Source organism: Zootoca vivipara, chromosome Z1 (genome assembly GCF_965207765.1).
Source record: "Zootoca vivipara chromosome Z1, rZooViv2.hap1.1, whole genome shotgun sequence".
Classification (NCBI taxonomy): domain Eukaryota; kingdom Metazoa; phylum Chordata; class Lepidosauria; order Squamata; family Lacertidae; genus Zootoca; species Zootoca vivipara.
Window position 1 is genome coordinate 49,809,826 of NC_142583.1, and position 18,041 is coordinate 49,827,866.

At 41.1% G+C, this 18,041-nt stretch overlaps 1 protein-coding gene across 34 annotated transcripts in view; it reads right to left on the reverse strand.

Moving 5' to 3' along the window:
- The window catches only part of ANK2 (ankyrin 2), a 316,546-nt gene that overhangs the window by 134,016 nt on the left and 164,489 nt on the right, over positions 1–18,041 (reverse strand). For 21 of the 34 annotated variants that reach the window (XM_088660422.1, XM_088660417.1, XM_035113087.3 and 18 more), the window contains exon 1: positions 4,358–4,741. The exons of the other annotated variants lie outside the window; for them this stretch is intronic. In XM_088660422.1, coding sequence (XP_088516548.1) covers positions 4,358–4,492 — 135 coding nt within the window. In that variant the 5' untranslated portion in view covers positions 4,493–4,741. Of the gene's footprint in view, positions 1–4,357; positions 4,742–18,041 lie in introns of those variants that run through there. 34 annotated transcript variants of the gene reach the window in all.

Consider the following 18,041-nt stretch of genomic DNA (forward strand, 5'->3'; position numbering starts at 1 on the left):
TCCAGATGTTGTTGGAGAACAACTCCCATCAGCCTTGGCCATGTTCTCTGGGGATGATGTGAGGCACAGTTCAGCAACATCTGGAGGGCCAAAGTTTACCCACACCTGCCTCATAACAACTCTGGTTCTCTACCTCCTTGCATCTCTGCACGTATCTGTTTTGTATTGTTAAAGTAGAGGGAGGACCTGCTACAGGGAGGTGTGGTTGGAGACCGAAGTTTGAGAAACACTGGATTAAGTGCTTTCTTCTTGCCTTGAGATTGGTAAATACCAATGCTGAAGGGACAGAGACTGTGCGGCCAAGCTGGCGGGGCTGCTAGGAACCTTCCAACCTTCAGCTGTCAGCCGCACAGAATTCAAAAAACGTGGCTGGGGGTGCATTTGGCAGTGAAACTGGAGGCAGGGGTGGAAATGTATTTGAAGGAGGCAGGAAAGTATGGGACTGTCTCCTGATTCTTAGTTGCTTGATGCAGCACTGGAGGAAGCCCAGTGAGAGATTAAAAGGAACAGGTCAAGTATAAGGACACCAAGCTTCAAGTGAACTGAGTACAAGCAATAAAAATGTTCCTTATGAAACAAGAATATCTCATACTGACTATCTGGTTACCTTTCAGGAAGATGCGATTTCTCATAGTTAAAACATATGCAGGTTTTACTTGGCAGTTACAACCACCCATAGCATTTTAGAATATTAGAATATGCAAATAATAATAATAATAATAATAATAATAATAATAATAATTTGAACAGCAGCAATTTTCAAAGCAGGAGTAATGTGGACACCTGGTTAACTCTTTCCATATGGAATTTTGATTTACAGTACTTTTAAAATTAACCTTCTGTTGACTTCCCTAGCCTCTCTTTTCCAGTATAGCTTTGCAATTTCAAAGCTACTGTAACTTCCTCCTGATTAAAAACTTGGGTTTGTTTACAAGCCTTTTATTCAGTACATGGCTTTAACAACAACAACAACAACAACAACAACAACAACAACAACAATTATACCCCAGCCTCTCTGGGCTGCTTACAGCATTTATAAAACATAGTAAAACATCAAACATTAAAAAATAGTTCCATTCTTCTGAGCCAAGCCTATTATTTCTATTTTATATTCCAAATGTATGCTAATAGTAACTTTTTGAAAGACCATTCCAATGCCTAGATCAGGCACCCCCAAACTTCGGCCCTCCAGATGTTTTGGACTACAATTACCATCATCCCTGACCACTGGTCCTCTTAGCTAGGGATCATGGGAGTTGTAGGCCAAAACATCTGGAGGGCCGCAGTTTGGGGATGCCTGGCCTAGATCATACACGTACCTCTTTCCATGTGGATAAACTACGGTACATGACTTTTCCAACACATATTTTATACCATTCTAGACTACAAATTGGATGCAAAATCTCACTGAATTAAGCATATGCTAAATTACTTTGCCAAAGCCAATGCAAGAAGTAGTTAATATCAGCAAATAATACTGATGAAAAATAAGCAGCTGTATAAATCTAACCCTTAAAGCTCTCCCGTAAATCCACTGTAATCATTTGGCAATCTAGCTTTCACTGACATTTGTAGGATTTCTGAAGCCACATTTAAAATAAATAAATAAATAAATACACACACACACAAAGGAGCCTGGGAGATAAGTGCCATATTAATTTTACAAAATGAATGCAGTATTTGTGTGAACTGAGGAAGTTGTGGGCACTTTCTCAGCAAGCAGTATTACACATAAAAAGCGAATGTGATAAACTACTTGACCTGAGATTAAATAGGTTGCTTTGTGTCAAGATTTCCAATGGCTGTTCCTGAAAACATAAAAATTATCATGCTGTTGGCATTCGTCTCGAGGGGGACAGTGAAGGGAGAAATCAGCTACTACAACCTATACACAAGGATTTGGATGCAGAGGAACGTCCTCCATCAGAAGAAAGTCTTTCTTCAGAATCCAACTCAAACACTATTCACTGTTAGTTGGGTTTAAGGCAATTCTTTTCAATCCATGATTAAATTGAAAGTATGTTCGATTAGAGTACTTTTGTGACCTCGTATTCCCATTCCAAACACATCCGCTGGCCCCAATACAACAAGGAGCAATCTGTGCAAGGAAAATGGGGTTGCCTGTATACAATACCCCCTCTGGGGATAGGGGTGGGCAGAAAATCTCCTGCTTCACAATGTGCACATGTGGAAGGAATCCAATCCAAGGATTTGTGTGTGCAGCAGGCATGAAGGAGACTCAGTTTATCTCACATTCCTTTATCAACCCTGTACCCCACCCTTTGTACTTCTTCCAAATATGAAAATGTGATGGCAGCGTAATATTATTATTTGCTGGATGGTTAATGTGAGGTACTCTAGATGTTTTTGGGCTACGACTCCCATCATCCCTGATCAAGGGCCATGCTGGCTGGGGCTGCTGGGAGTTGGAGTCCAACCACAACTAAGAAAGCCTCAGTTACAGGTAGGTAGCCGTGTTGGTCTGCTGTAGTCAAAACAAAATAAAAATAAAATCCTTCCAGTAGCACCTTAGAGACCAACTAAGTTTGTTATTGGTATGAGTTTTCGTGTGCATGCACACTTCTTCAGATACTGTATCTAAGAAGTGTGCATGCACACGAAAGCTCATACCTGTAACAAACTTAGTTGGTCTCTAAGGCGCTACTGGAAGGATTTTTTTTTTATTTTGTTAAGAAAGCCTCGGGATAGCTGCCCCTTCAATTTGATCCTTGACTTTATATCTGCACAACAAAATGGGGCAATACTACAATGACAGGTGCATAATTGCAGCAGCCTAAAGATAAGCTATTTGAAGCTTCAATAAGCAGATATTGCTACAATGGGAGGATAGACTAAGTTACCAACATTTCACAGCTTTTCAGCCATCACCATACTGTCTTTTCTTCCCAATGAAACTTATGCACCAAATAAATTGTACCAGCCCATTTCAACATTATACAGTCATACCTCGGGTTGCAAACATGATCCATGTGGGAGGCGCATTTGCAACCCGCAGTGTTCGCTACCCACAGTGTCGCGTCTGCACACACGCGTGATGCAATTTGTGCTTTTGCACATATGCATGACGTCATTTTGTGTTTCTGTGCATGCGCATGCATGAACGCCGAAACCCGGAAGTAACCCGTTCCGGTACTTCCGGGTTTGGCATGGAGTGCAACCCGAAAATGCGTAACCCACAGTGTTCGCAACCCAAGGCGTGACTGTATAACCAAGTCAAACAGACCTGCTGTACTGCACTAACACCTATAAAATGTTGTAATCAGGATTCACACCACTCCATCTCATGGAATTTCAACCATAACAACATTTCTTCTATTCCAAATGACAAACCTATGCACCTCATAAACTGCACTACCCATTTCAGTGATACTGAACCTAAAATACTGCAAAATCATACAGACTGTACTGCAACTAACTCCCATAAATTGTTGTAATCATGGTTTGCACTGCTCTGTACTGTACCTGTACAGAAATTCCAAACAGGAAATTCCAAACTTGCCCACTGACAAATAATGACTCTCCATGGTTTCTTTCATAGCCCTACCTGGAGATGCCAGAGATTGAACCTGGACCGTTTTTCATGCAAACCATGTGCTCGATCACTGAGTCATGACCCTTTCCTTTTAAAATTATACATTTGCGGCATTCCCCCCTCCTGCTAAATTCACTAAGCTTGCAGTCCTATGTACACACTTACGGTACTTGAAAGTAAGTCCCACTTAGCTCATCAATACCTACTTCCAAGTAAAGATGCATGGGATTAGGCTGCTAAGTACTTATATAGTGAATAAAATATTTGAAAAATTGTGTCTTGGCTTAAGTAACTGCAAACACTGACAACATGAGAGATCACATTGACCTGTGTAATGAACTTTTTTCTGTAACTGAGCCTTTAGATATCTCCTGACCTAAACTATGGAAAATATACTTAATGGAATAGCACAGTCCATCAAATGCAATTTATTGATTTTATGTTCTCAAATGAGACATCAGTACAGTCTCTTTGGAATGTCTACTTACAAAAATATAGTAAAATACATTCCTCTATTTTATTAGGAGCTCTATCTCCTGAGTTTTTTTTGCTACTTACAATCCTACATTTTACATGCATGGAAACGTATCCCAGGAGCTACTTTGCTCTTCAACAGATCCCCAACAATTACCATCTTAATCCAGCCACCAGCAGTTTTTAAAGTCACAGACCCTATTTCATTGCTCAGCATTGCCAGTATCTACCAAGCAGGTTCAAAGAGTTCTCTTGCTAAGAGGTCATCTTCTTCTTTTCTACACAATCACAAAGGCCTATTTATCCCCTTTGTCGTCTCTTTAGGCTTACCAGTGTCTCAGGATATTTAGCCTCTTCGTTGTTGCATCCATAGTAGTCTGGAATTTTATCCACATCTTGTATGTTTCCTTGCACTCTCACACCCTTGTCCGTGTGACAAGCCTGGCAAACGGGTGCATTGCCCATATCAGTCCTCCCCGTTCACTCCTGCAAGTGGGTTTGACTTTGAAGTGTCCTAAACACTCCAAAGTGGCAGAGTAAACAATCCAGAAGGATAATTACTGATCCTGTGCTTTGCTCCCCTCAACTCCCCTCGCCTTCTGCGGGCTGCCCTGTGTCAAAAGGAAACCTCAGCAACTGCAGACTGCATTCAGTGACCATTTCCAATTCAGGCACTGCCTGTCTATTTTTACACCTACTAGGCCAGCTATGCATGTAAATTGAATGGGGAGGGGGAAAGCGACATACAGGCAGCCTGACTAGCGCAGAGTTAAAGTCCTACTGTGTGAAATGCCTCCACATACAAGGGTTATTGAATTACCCAGCTGCATGCCTTTGAATGTTTTGATTCCCCCCCCCTTCTACTGTTCACATTATCCCTTGGTGCTTGCCCAAAGCACTACAGTTCAGAATGCTGCATGCTAACACCTTGGTACTTTCCAGGAGAGGGGGGGGCATTGGGGGAGGTGAAAAAGTTTCACATGAAATGATTAATTCAAAATGCCAATTGTTTTTTATTTAACACACAAATGCTACTAGATATTTTAATGGTGCTTTGTTTTTTTTAAAAGATCCTCATATGGTACTTAATAAATATGCAACTATGGCATATTTGTTCGTTCTGAATCTGCATTAGTTGAATGAGTCATAGTCTCATAGAATTCCTTTGGCAATTCTGCAGAATTACAGCATTTGAGTATCCTTTAAGCACTTTGAGCCACTACCCTTTTGCTCAAGCAGCCATGCTCTCTAAAGTACAAATCTTAGAAGCAGGCCCCAGACAGCCAACTGGAGCTTTGCCAATAATACAAACTCAATTATATTTATCACCAGAAAAGTAGACATATGGTTGGATCCAGATTTAGGCTACAATCCTAACCACACTTTCCTGGGAGTAAGCCTCCATGAATTCAACAGGACTTTTCTGTGTAGACATAGTTGGGATTGCACTGTGGAGACCAATTGATATCAAGATGACATACATTAGTGGTGTCCCATTTATTTCAGCTGGTCTATGGCAAGTATGACTATGGTCTGGTTTGCATGCAGCAGTAAGCCATACACTGAAACAAACTATGGGAACCAGGCAGAGCGCTTTCTCAGTAGTGGCGCCCACTCTGTGGAACGTCCTCCCATCAGATGTAAAGGAGCTAAGTAACTATACAACCTTTAGAAGTTATCTGAAGGCAGCCTTGTATCCCATGGGTGGGGTACACATAAGATTAACAGCAGCAGCGACAACAACTGCTACAAAGGAGAACCACCATGCTGGTTTGTGCATGCTACTCAATCTTGCCCACTTTGCTTCTCCCTTTCCAGAGGCAATAAGCAAAGCATGGAGGGGCCGAGTTAGCATTACGTAAGAACCAACACTTGTATTCTGTTTCTTTCTGAACCTATAATGAATGGAAGCCATTGTTTGCTTTTAGTTTAGCACTTTGTAGTTTGTATGAAAAAACAAACCACGAAAGCCAGTTTGCATGTATCGCTAAGTCATCCACTCCATGGTTTTGTCCCCCGCTCCCCGCAAATGGGGGAGTGAAGGAAGCATGACTGTGCAACATGCACTAACACGCTGCTCATTCATTATAAGCCATGGTTTTTTTCTGACCACAGTTTACTGTTCTTGGGTAAATAAGGCCTAAATCTGGTTCCAACCCACTGAATATACCAAAAGCACATGCAATGAAACTAAAGTGTACCAAAGGTAACTGTTATAGCTTTAGTTATTTTGACACACATTTTCAAGTACTTGCTGATTTTGTATAAAATTGTTTCTCCTTTATCAATTTTTTTAAAGAAACAAATGATATTCAGTAACCAGTTGTCAATGATCCAACATCTTTATTGCCCTATTGATTTGTTACCCTTCACAGCTGCCAGGATTTATAATCGGATAACTGTGTTTTTCACCCTTTAGGATTACTGACCTACGGGGAATTCATGCTCGTGTTAATTATGTCAAGTTAATTTAGAATGGCTCTGTGCTTCTCTTTTTCCCAAGTTGTCCAGCCTTTTGGTTATTGCAATATTTTATTATTTATATTTACTGCCAATTTATGGAGGAAAGTGTCCATTGCATACCTAGATATTGTAATAAAATTCAACTTGTGTGTCAAAGGAAGCTTTGAGATATGAAGTTTAACACAGCGTTTCCCAACCTTGGGCTGCCAGCTGTTTTTGGACTACAACTCCCATCATCCCTAGCTAGCAAGACCAGTGGTCAGGAATGATGGGGATTGTAGTCCAAAAACAGCTGGAGGCCCAAGGTTGGGAAACACTGGTTTAACAGATTTCATGTATTGAGATCTCCAATAGCTCTCAACATTTAGATGTATTAATAGTAATCCTCAGTCAAATTCAACAAGCTTATGGGTCCACCAGACTATCTGTTCAGCTGTAATCCTGATTTGTTTGTACAAAGCTTATGTGGTGGTTAGACTAGGTCCAGCCTAAATTTCATTCTGAAATTTACAGTGTGGTTATATGACAGTTAATGGTCACCCTGATTCATTTGTTAGGTGTCTACATGTCAGTCCATTTATAATTCATTAATCCCACATTTTCAGTGTATTTCCTTTTCCAAACTGTAAAAAGATAGATTTTTAGCACTAAAGCAACAGACTCCCTAATCCACTTTAAATATGCTGGTCTAACATCCTGATATACACTTCAAGTCTTCTCATAATACTGATAGTCTGAAGACCCCAAGGTCTGAAAAAAAGCAAACTTCTTACTCTTTCCTTGCTTGATAAGATGCCAGGCGTGCCATATTCAACATTGATGTGACAGGTTATGGACATCTGAAGCAATTCCACCCTAACCCCAGTCTAATACATGTTTTAGGATTTCTTAATATGATTAGGAGAACTTGATTCAAAGTGTTGGTGTTGACCTTTAAAGCCCTAAACGGCCTCGGTCCTGTATACCTGAAGGAGCGTCTCCACCCCATCGTTCTGCCCGGACACTGAGGTCCAGCGCCGAGGGCCTTCTGGCGGTTCCCTCGCTACGAGAAGCCAAGTTACAGGGAACCAGGCAGAGGGCCTTCTTGGTAGTGGCACCCACCCTGTGGAATGCCCTCCCACTAGAGGTCAAAGAGAACAACAATTACCAGACCTTTAGAAGGCATCTCAAGGCAGCCCTGTTTAGGGAAGCTTTTAATGTTTGATGGATTTCTGTATTTTAGTGTTTTGTTGGAAGCCGCCCAGAGTGGCTGGGGGAACCAGGCCAGATGGGCGGGGTATAAATAATAAATTATTATTATTATTATTATTATTATTATTATTATTATTATTATGGGGCATTTGTTGAGAGGCGGGTGAAGCAACTTTCAAGGACTCACTGAAGGTCACAAAGGCAACAAAACAAATCAGACAGATACACCAACAATGCACAGGCCTGGTGGAAGCAGTATGACTGGGGCAGTGGGATTCCCTCCCGACAAATTTCTTTGCTATGGGCAGGTGAGAGTTGGAAGAGTTGTCACTGCAGAACACCTTCCTTCTGCTGCATATGTCTCAGAGTGCTTGACTAACAGAGGAAGCTGTAAAAATGAACAGACTTGTTTAGACACTCCCATAGTTGCAGATAGTTGCCTCTCGTTTTTTTAAAACATCTGCGACATCAAAATTTATGTATGCAACTTCATATGAAAAGGGAAATATCAAACTCTTAGCACAATATCCCCATGACATTCCATCAAATACAGAACAGAGCTGCCTCCTGTTCAGCAAAATTCAAGCCTAGCTTTGTGGCAGAGTTCACTGCGTGCACAGATCAACTCTGCCAGTTTTGTTTGTTTTATTTAACGCTGTCCTGTGTTTTTAATGTCATAAAAGATAGCAGTTGGCAAACCCAGAGACTTGAAGCATGCTCTATAAATATAAAAGGTTAACCTCCTCAGTGTTGTTTCCTGTTCACACATATCTGCCTTCTCACATTCCATGTCTAATGAATAAGGTTTCTAAAAAATTATGGTAGCTGTCAATACTGTGAAATTTAAAATACAATGTACAATTGCAACTCCACAAATTCCATTTACTTTAGACTCAAAGCTGGGAGGTGGACAGAAGGGAGCACAAAAGTGGCAGGAGAGATTCATAGAAACAACAGGTTTCGGTACTTGATATTCTTCCAGTTTTCAGATTAATTATATAAAAAGAGACATGTCCTACACACTAAATCTCTGCCTGGCAATAAATGTTAGTTGAAGAATTCCAATGGATGAAGAACATTGACAAAATGCATGGCATACTTTTAAGAGCATATAAATGGATAGGCAAGCAGGAAACAAAGTCCAAGGACTTCTTTCAAAAACCACTTGCAGATGGTTGTGATCTACATAGATATCTAAGACAAAGAAAGGGGCAAGCTTTCTGCCAGTGAACTTCTAACAATGCTAGTGCTGTTTGTTGCACTGCTTCAAAGTTATTAAGGGCAAATTACTCAGAAAGCAAATATTTTCATCCTTTGCCAGATTGAGGCAGGGCAAAGCAATCAAACCAAGTGTATTATTTAGCGACTTAAATTTCAAAGTCCTTATGGAAGGGTGGAAAACTCCCAGGGTCTCGTTAATGCCATTGTTATTTGGGTCTGTCTCTCAGATCTATCATATCACATAGCAGCTAAGAAACCGAAAACAAAAGCTGATTGTTACAGTAATCTGGCCTGTACACCAGTATTGTATAATTAAAAACACAAGCAATGGAAAAGAGTTAGAGGTTGCTTTCACCTTCTTGAATCTATAATTATTCAAAGAAGTCAAGAGGAAAAGTGCTTTGATGGAAAAGTGCTGGGCACATTAGAGGCTAATTGGCTAATTGTGCCATGAGAAACTTGATCTCGGTCAGCCCTAGTGTTACCCTCACTGGGGAGTTAAGGTACATAAGAAAAACTGTCAGTTCAGGCCAATGTCCCAAGTAGTCCAACATCCTGTTCTTCCAGTGGCCAGTCAGATGCCTGTGGGAAACCGGCAAGCAGGAACTAAGTGCAGCAGTATTCTTGCCACCTGTGATTACAGCTGAAGGCAGAACATAGACATTGTGGCTAGTAGCTATGGTGGTCTCTATTCCAGTTTTAGATCAGCATCTTAAGTCCAACCCTTGATCGGTCCTTTTGTTTCTGTTTCACTGAGTGACTTTACTGTTGCTGGGTTATCCTTGAAATGTCCTTTTCAATTCCAGAACTCATTTACAGTTGTTTCTTCGAATTCATCTCCAGGGAAAAATTATGGATTAATATTCTTCAGTTGCTAAATAACACTGAGTAGAATTATCTTAAAAGCCAATGCCCCATCTCCATCATCCTCTGAGCATATCCATCTATACTGAAAGGCTGAGCACAGCACATCTAGTGCATTGGCTGATGCTCCAGCAAAGAGCTTTGGACCAGCTGAGCACTATCTTCTTTCCTGGCTATTACTGGCAAACAGTATCTACTATGAATTGAATGTGTAAACTGAACATATGGGTTAATATGGCTAAAATACTCCATATACAGTATTAGGACATAAAGCCTCTCACACAGCTGATTGAGAAGTATGGCTTCGTAACTGTCTTGAAATGTTTTTCACTCGACTTGTTCATTGTGGCTGTGCTCTTACTTATAGGTGAAACTCGGAAAATTAGAATATCATCAAAAAGTGCATTTATTTCAGTAATGCAACTTTTTATTTTTTATTTTTATTTTAATTTTTACAAATGCTTTCTTTTGGAAATTCCACAGTAATAAAACAAATAGTTACAATAATACAAAAATAAACATCATTATTACATTTCATTAATTACATTCCATTTATAATTGACCCGCCTAACAACAAATAATTACAATTACAACAAATAAAGGCTTGACATATCTTGATTTGCATGCCATGCATTTATCTCATATATTGGTTTCACCTTTTGAATTGCATTACTGAAATAAATGCACTTTTCAACGATATTCTAATTTTCACCTGTATTTGGATATGCTCATCTTATTTGAACACTGGCATTTCTTTGTCTTAAATTCATTCTAAACCTGATGGCTATCCATATTGATTTTGCACAACAAAATCAAGAGAAAAATCCAAATATTAAGAAGGACATGGCTTCGGCACAGCAGGTGCAGAGCATCTCTTAGTTTTTGACATCAAGAGCACCTCTAAATCCATTTAAGCACTGTGTAGCCATCCAAGCCATGGGATTCATAGAAGCCCTAACAGGATTTGTTATTTTTAAAGGAAAGAAAATGTGATCCCACCCCACCCCCTTGCACACAATTCATATGATTTGATGAGCTGTCTCTAACAAAAAGCACCTCCTGAAATTATGGGTATAGCAGCTGGAAATATATGAACAAGTTACAGAAATGAGAAAATGTGGAAGGTGATTTTGTTTATTGTGCTTTGGCACTTAATACCAGAATCTACACTGCTAAATATAAACAGCTAAATATATCCAAGAGTAGGACATATATAGCACTACTGCTGATAGCTGGTAAAATAATAACACTTTGCATAGTGGATTACAAATGGCCAAAGCTCTTTGCATACAAGATGTCACAGCAAACTTTACAAAAGCTATGTAAGATAATGATATTGACCTTTGCATGAGGATGATATTGCAGGCGCAGGGAGGAAGAGCTGAGGGAATACTAGTTAGGGGCTATGCATGTTACTTTGGGAATGAGTTGAGGTTTGAAACACTGGGCATTTTTTTGCAGCCTTTCAACCCACAGTTCACATTCTCAGGAACTTCACACATGTACATTTCAACGTACAAAGGGACATAGCTGAGTTGGTTACAGTGTGGTGCTGATAACGCCAAGGTTGCAGGTTCAATCCCCATATGGGATAGCTACATATTCCTGTACTGCATGGGGTTGGACTAGATCAGGCATCCCCAAAATTCGGCCCTCCAGATGTTTTGGACTACAATTCCCATCATCCCTGACTACTAGTCCTCTTAGCTAGGGAGGGCCGCAGTTTGAGGATGCCTGGACTAGATGATCCTCAGGGAGCCTTCCAGCTCTGTTATTCTATGATCCTGCATGTCATCTCAAAACTGGGACACCCTTCTATTATTTTCTCTAAGGCACAAGCTTAAACAACATGAGGATCCATAACTCATAAAATCGCAATTTAAAAAAAATGGGAAGGAGATGTCAAATCTTTTTGAGTTATAAAATTATTCAAATATGATTACAATTGAGTTCCTAGTTGATATTTTAGTTACTTGATCTTCCTGTGTGTGAAAGTGATACCCTTCCCTAATGTCCATTTGCCTAGCAATGGAAGATGGTCAGATATATAAATAAAATGCTGTTTCATTTGCTGTAGCTGGGTAAGGGCCATGCTGACAGAATACAATGGAGGCCCAACACTTCATATTGCAAAATTCCCCAACTTCATTATGCTTGACATACCAAATGCCATTTCACTGAGGCAGCTCTATATTTTCTCTGATAAGTAACATTTGCAAATGCAGATGATGGTGGGATAAAACTACAATCTGGAGCACAACACTTCTAGCCTCGCTACCCATTAAGCACTCAACCAATTACAAACGCATATTCTTAGCCATATTTGAAAAACAATCACCAGAAGGCCCTTCCTATATGCTGAATGGTTCAATGCATTAATCATAATAATCCTCTCTTGCTAGTACCAGAGACAGAGAGATCTTTTAATCCAAGAACTACCATATGCCACTACATTGAGCATATAAATAAAAAAGCAGACAAACCATGCTATTAATCATTGCAAACTACTGCAATAGAGCAGGGGGAAAGAGAAATTTTGCATGAGTACATGGCGAAACAGTATCACAGTAAAAGGCCTAACCACATCTATAGATAGATCTCTATAAATGCATTTTTAGATGTACTGAATCCTGGCAAGATGGAGGCACTGGGTGAGTAGTTCCTTTATCCAAGAAATGATGCATATCTGAAGGAGGTTCGCAGAAGGCATGCAAGTATTATGGATGCACATTCACCCTATGCAGTTTCCCTGACAAAGCAACAGCACCAGTCTCAAGAATGCTTGGCCTAAAAAGAAGCTCCCTAAAAGATGCAGAATTAACCAGGCACTTATCATCATATGCTAATCCTCTTGTGTGCTGCCAACTTCAAAAATGTCAAGCGGCAACACATCATTATACAGCTTAGCATGGAACAAACCAGAGACAATAAATAATTAAGGAAATGCTTGCATTATTAAACCTGGAACATCAAAAGATGTTCATCAGTAGCAACATAACCTAGAACATCATTAAAGCGCTGAAGACCTGTGGTGCTTTAAAGAAAAAGAAACCTTCAGCATAACTGTGGCTGTTCTAAAGGAACCTGGCCATGCCCTCCAACACTTCAGACGGCGCAAGTCCAGTCCGGTGCCACTTCCTGGGTGCTTGAGCCCCTAGCCATACAGCACTATGCTCAGGCAATGCTCACATGCATCTTTCTCTGGACCTAATGGCAACAGTGGCCAGACACACAGAGAGAAACTGAACACACAAACTCAACCAGCTCACTTGGTCAGCTGGCAAAACATCTGATGAAACTGCATCCAGTCTATATAAGAGCAAAGACTAAGTGGTGTGGTATAGTGGTTAAAGTGTCAAGACTAAGCCCTGGAAGACCAGGGTTCAAATGTCCATGCGGCTATGAAGCTCAGTGGGTGATCTTTGGGCCAGCCATTGATTTACAGCCTAGCCTACCTCACAGGGTTGTTGTGAAAATAATATGGAAACAGAGAGAGCCATGCTCACCACTTTGAGCTCCTTGAAGGAAAGGTCCCTTCCTTCCTCTTTCTGAACGGATCCTCCAGCTACAGGGATAGAGAGGCAGGTGGAGTCTAACTAGATCTCTTGCTGTAGTAACAGGAGCTGTGCAACTGCCTGTCTATACTCCCAACTCTGATATTTCTTCTCTGCTCAGTTCTGGGCAGGTTGTGCTTCCCAGGGACATCTTCTGGGTCACACATTACCCATGGCATCTTTGTATCACTTCAGTCCAGCTGCAAAACATAGTTGGTCTTGCTGGGGAGCCACGAAGAGCTCAATGACCTCTTTGTAATGAGCACAAAATAAGTGTTTTAGTGAAAGAGACCTTCCCAGCACCACATATCCACAGGACATCACTGCAGACTCTTGCAGTCTTGTAGGTCATGCAGTCCAACTCCTTGCTCCATGCAAGAAATCCAGAGCTAGCGTATTCCAACAGATCTCCAGGCCTTGTTCAAGGCGTTGGTATTGGTGTAGAAAGCCCTACAAAGCTTGGGACCGGATACCTAAAAGGTTGACTCATCCCGCAACATACCCAAATGATCGCAACATTCTGCAGAAGAGGTAGACCATTCTGCACAATGTCAAGATTGGGCATTTTGTGTGGCAGCACAATCCCAAGCATCTGATTACATTCTTAGTATGCTATGAATAATGGTAAGCACAAGCCTAGCTTTGGTTATTTCCTTCATGGAACTATTCAATGCCCTTCATGAAGTCTACATTTCACATGCACACAATCAGTGGAGGCTGGACCTCAATGTCTCACCAACCTCAAATGTCTCACCAACCTCAGTCTGTCCCCAGCCAACTCCTCCCTCTTACATACAACCAGTCTAGGGTGTGGCAGTGCTGTCGGCTTCCTCTTCCTAGGTCCCAATGTTGCTCTTGTAGGAAGGAGGATAGGGGGGAAACTAGAATTAGTTGGCTCTGCCTGCCATTGCCTGCCCATCACTGACTCTGACTTTACCTACTGTTGACCTCCCATTATCTTGTTCATCAGTTTTCGAAACATTCCTAACTTTCGAAATATGTAGATATACAGACTTTACTGCCAGAGATGTTTAGTACTTATGCCCCTTTCACATATTCTAAGCACTGTTGCCAACCTTTTCCACTTTCCTAAAAAAATGAAAGTAACAAAAAATAAAAAAAAACTAAGCTGGTTCCCTTGAAAGGCAGATGTTATTTCATCTACATCTGGGTCACAAACATAGTTATCATAGGATTATATATTAGCAGCAAACATTTAATCTACTCTGGAAGTGAGCATACATGGTTTTGATATGGAAATGTGTTTTTTGAAGAAAAAAAGTTTTCACATTCATCTGCATCTGAAAGGAGTTGAGAATTTATAGTTCAGATTTAGGACAGTGGTCAAAAACATTCTTTGAAAATGAAGATAACCAAATGTAATTATTTATTCCTGAGAAGAAAGTCTGATTTTGAAAGCTCAAATATTTTCCTAAGTATTTATGGGTCTGTTTGGGCCCTCTTATAGACTTCTTCAAACAGCATACAGTTCAAACTAAGGAATTAGACGACTGAAATCCTCCAGCACAAATTTCCGCTCCCATCAGCCCCAGCAATCATGACCAATGGTCAGGAATGATGGTTCAGCAACATCTGGAAGGCATCATAACAGCTGCCCATGCTGTAGAGGCTGCCTCCGTTTAACAAGCAGTTCATGTAGAACAGCTCCCCACAGGTACCAAGACATTGTCTTCATGATTTGCAGAAATCCTTTAAAAGATTTGTGGTGATATAGCAAACTGATTTGATCTCTAAGATGAGCGACTGAGGTAGAGCTTTATCACAAGGTGAGTGAAACATGCTGTTATTCTGACAAATGAAGATTTAAAAATCCTGCAGTGCCTGCGCTCAAAACACAGTTGTGGACACAAAGCATATTTTTAAATGTTAGAGGTGAATAATTGTGTGTGTGTGTGTGTGTGTGTGCATGTATGTATGTGTATGTTATATATTTATATGTGTGTACACACACACACACAGGGTTCCTTTTGTACTTTAGAGCTACCCATATTAATATGTAACAAAAGATTTGGCAATCAATATGTACTGTAAGTAGATGTACTCAAGTCTGCAGCTCCTGCCATGCATACTCTCTTCTCACTGCCTATTCTCTCCCATTCCCTCTCTCTCTCTGAAACAAGTTATTAATTACTTCACCCAGTGAAATGGAGTATCCAGATATGAGCAGGGTCCATTTCCACCAAAACTAAAATGAAAACCAATGGCTGCATTTTATCCAACATGCACTTTCCCTGCAGTCGCTTGTTTTCTGCTGGTGAATTTTAAACATCTTTTCAAACTGCTTTCACTGGGACTAGCTGTCTCATCATATCTAGTTACGCCCTCTTGCACACCGAGGCAAATTAAGACTCTCAGATTCACTCTCAACTCAAGCCTAATTTCCTAATTGATTCTGAACTCTACTTCAGAGGAGGGTCGGAACATGGGATGGTGCAGAAGAATGAAAAGAAAATGAAAGATGCCTCATATAGGTGCCTCGGAGCTTGTCTGAGGCCCGGGGTGGGAGACTTGTTCGGATAAGGTAATAAACTCAAACGAAAAGGCAGTATGTCCTTAGCGGGGGGGTCCCCAGCCAACTTAGCCCTCAGAGAAACGGGGCAAGTGTACTTGGCTGCCCTGCCCCCCTGCACGCAGGGGCGTAGCGAGGCGCCGCGACACCCGGGGCGGCAAATTGCCATGCAAACAGGGGGGCACGGCATCGCTACGTAATGTCACATGCATCATTGGCGCCTTGGTGCGGACTTTTTACCGGGAAGCTGGAGGCTCGGCTTGGGAGTCGCGGGGGTGGGGGCACCAAGTGGCACACCCCCCAGAGTGGAACCTGGGGCGTACCGCCCCCATACCCACCCCATTGTGACGCCCCTGCCTGCACGAGCCTGTAGTTCTCTTTGAGATGGTAAATCTATGTCTGGGCTGCACCACTTCAGGCTGCAGGCTAGAGGAGCTAACATGGCTGAATGCTCACTCCTCCATAAAAATAACAACTTGCATGCAAAAAGTTAGCATGCCAAGGAAAGGCTAGAACATGTCTTCCTAATATCAAGCTTTTTTGTGTGTCTTTGAAGAAGCATCTGATCACACTCATCTGATTCTTCTAGACTTCTCCATGTTCCAACCGTCTTTTCCTAGGTGCCCCATCTACTGTATGTCTATATCCTTTCAATGTCCAACCTTTCTCTAGAATCTGGATGACTTGCTATGGCTGCTCAGCCAATAGAAAGCAGAGACTCTTAGGGATAGAGACCTTTCTGAGTGGCTTCCTATCAACAACCAAAAAACCCTTCAGCTCATAGATATGCCTTTATAAAACCATATCCAGTTATTTCTAAGCATAGTTTTCACTGATATGCAATACTCTTCATTGCTGTATCAGTATTTGGAAGTAATTTTATGGGGGAGGGGGTTAGATCTTATGTTTATCTCCCCCCCCCTTTTAAAAGAAAATCTAAAATTAAAATTAAACAAAAAATCCCTGCATCCTGTTATAAACTTACTTGATCTTCCTTTCATCGCCCTAACCTAGAATAGTTCTTTTATTCCATATACTGCTTCTCCCTCACCTTCTTGGTTCCTACTCAAACATGCACAACTTCCCAGTTGCCCTTCTACTCAATAGGCTACCACCTTCCCACATTTTTGCTCCTACAGACACGTTCTCCCCACTCATGTTCACTATGAGATAACAGAGCCCATAGGAAGATGCAACATCACAATCACAGGGGCATTGTGAATCACACTTTTGGAAACCATAATCCTTGACTCTTTGGAACCTGATAAGAAAAAAGAGCAAGCCAGATTGGACCTGTTGAAAATGCACAGACCCTTGTCAGAGTCTCACACATACAAACTTGAGGAAACATTAATACATAGGGCTTACGCTTTCCCCTAAAGTAAAGAGAACCAATCAAGCCATTGCTTTGTGCACAGCTGGTTTGTTTCTTAGGCATTTTGATATGTTTCCCCTCAAGCCAGATTCAATCTGAATTGAGGTGAAAAAGGACCTAGCTGCATTTAAACTGGTGCTATGTGCACAGCCTATAATTTGCCTTTGTCATCCTAATCCTGAAAGGTACTCAGGCCTTTTGTCTACCCAAAATTGTTTATGACTGCCAAGAAGGGTCTGTGTACATTCCAGATATGCTCATCACTTCACATTACACAGCATCATGCTATCTCATCCTTTGCCATGCACACAGATTTATATTTCTACAGGTAAAGGGCAACATGCTTAAACCACACCCATTCCTGTTAGAAAGCAAGTTTGCTGTGTGACTGAGGGGGCTATTTATGTAACAGTGAATGTGCAGCTGCAGTAAAAGGCAGACACAGTGAGGCTGGCTGCTGAATATTAAACGGAACAAAGCAAATAGAAGCATAGTAATTCCCTGATATATGCTGAGCACTGACCTATTATTGCTTCTGGGGAACATGCTGATCTCCCCATCCTCTGTGGCCAACATATTTCTAACATGTGGACTCCTCTAAGTCTGCCTGGTTCTAATCAAGGTCATGCAGCAGTTTGTGCAAAAGAGATGCCAGAAGGGACTGGTTTAATTATATTCAACTTTAATTAAAGAGCCTCAACATTCTGGTTTAAAACAGAGAAAATCAGAGAGAGCTCTCCAAAATCAGTTCAGTGCAAAGCAGCCTTCTACATACACAGATGAGTTGGTAAATCATATTTATATACTATACATAGC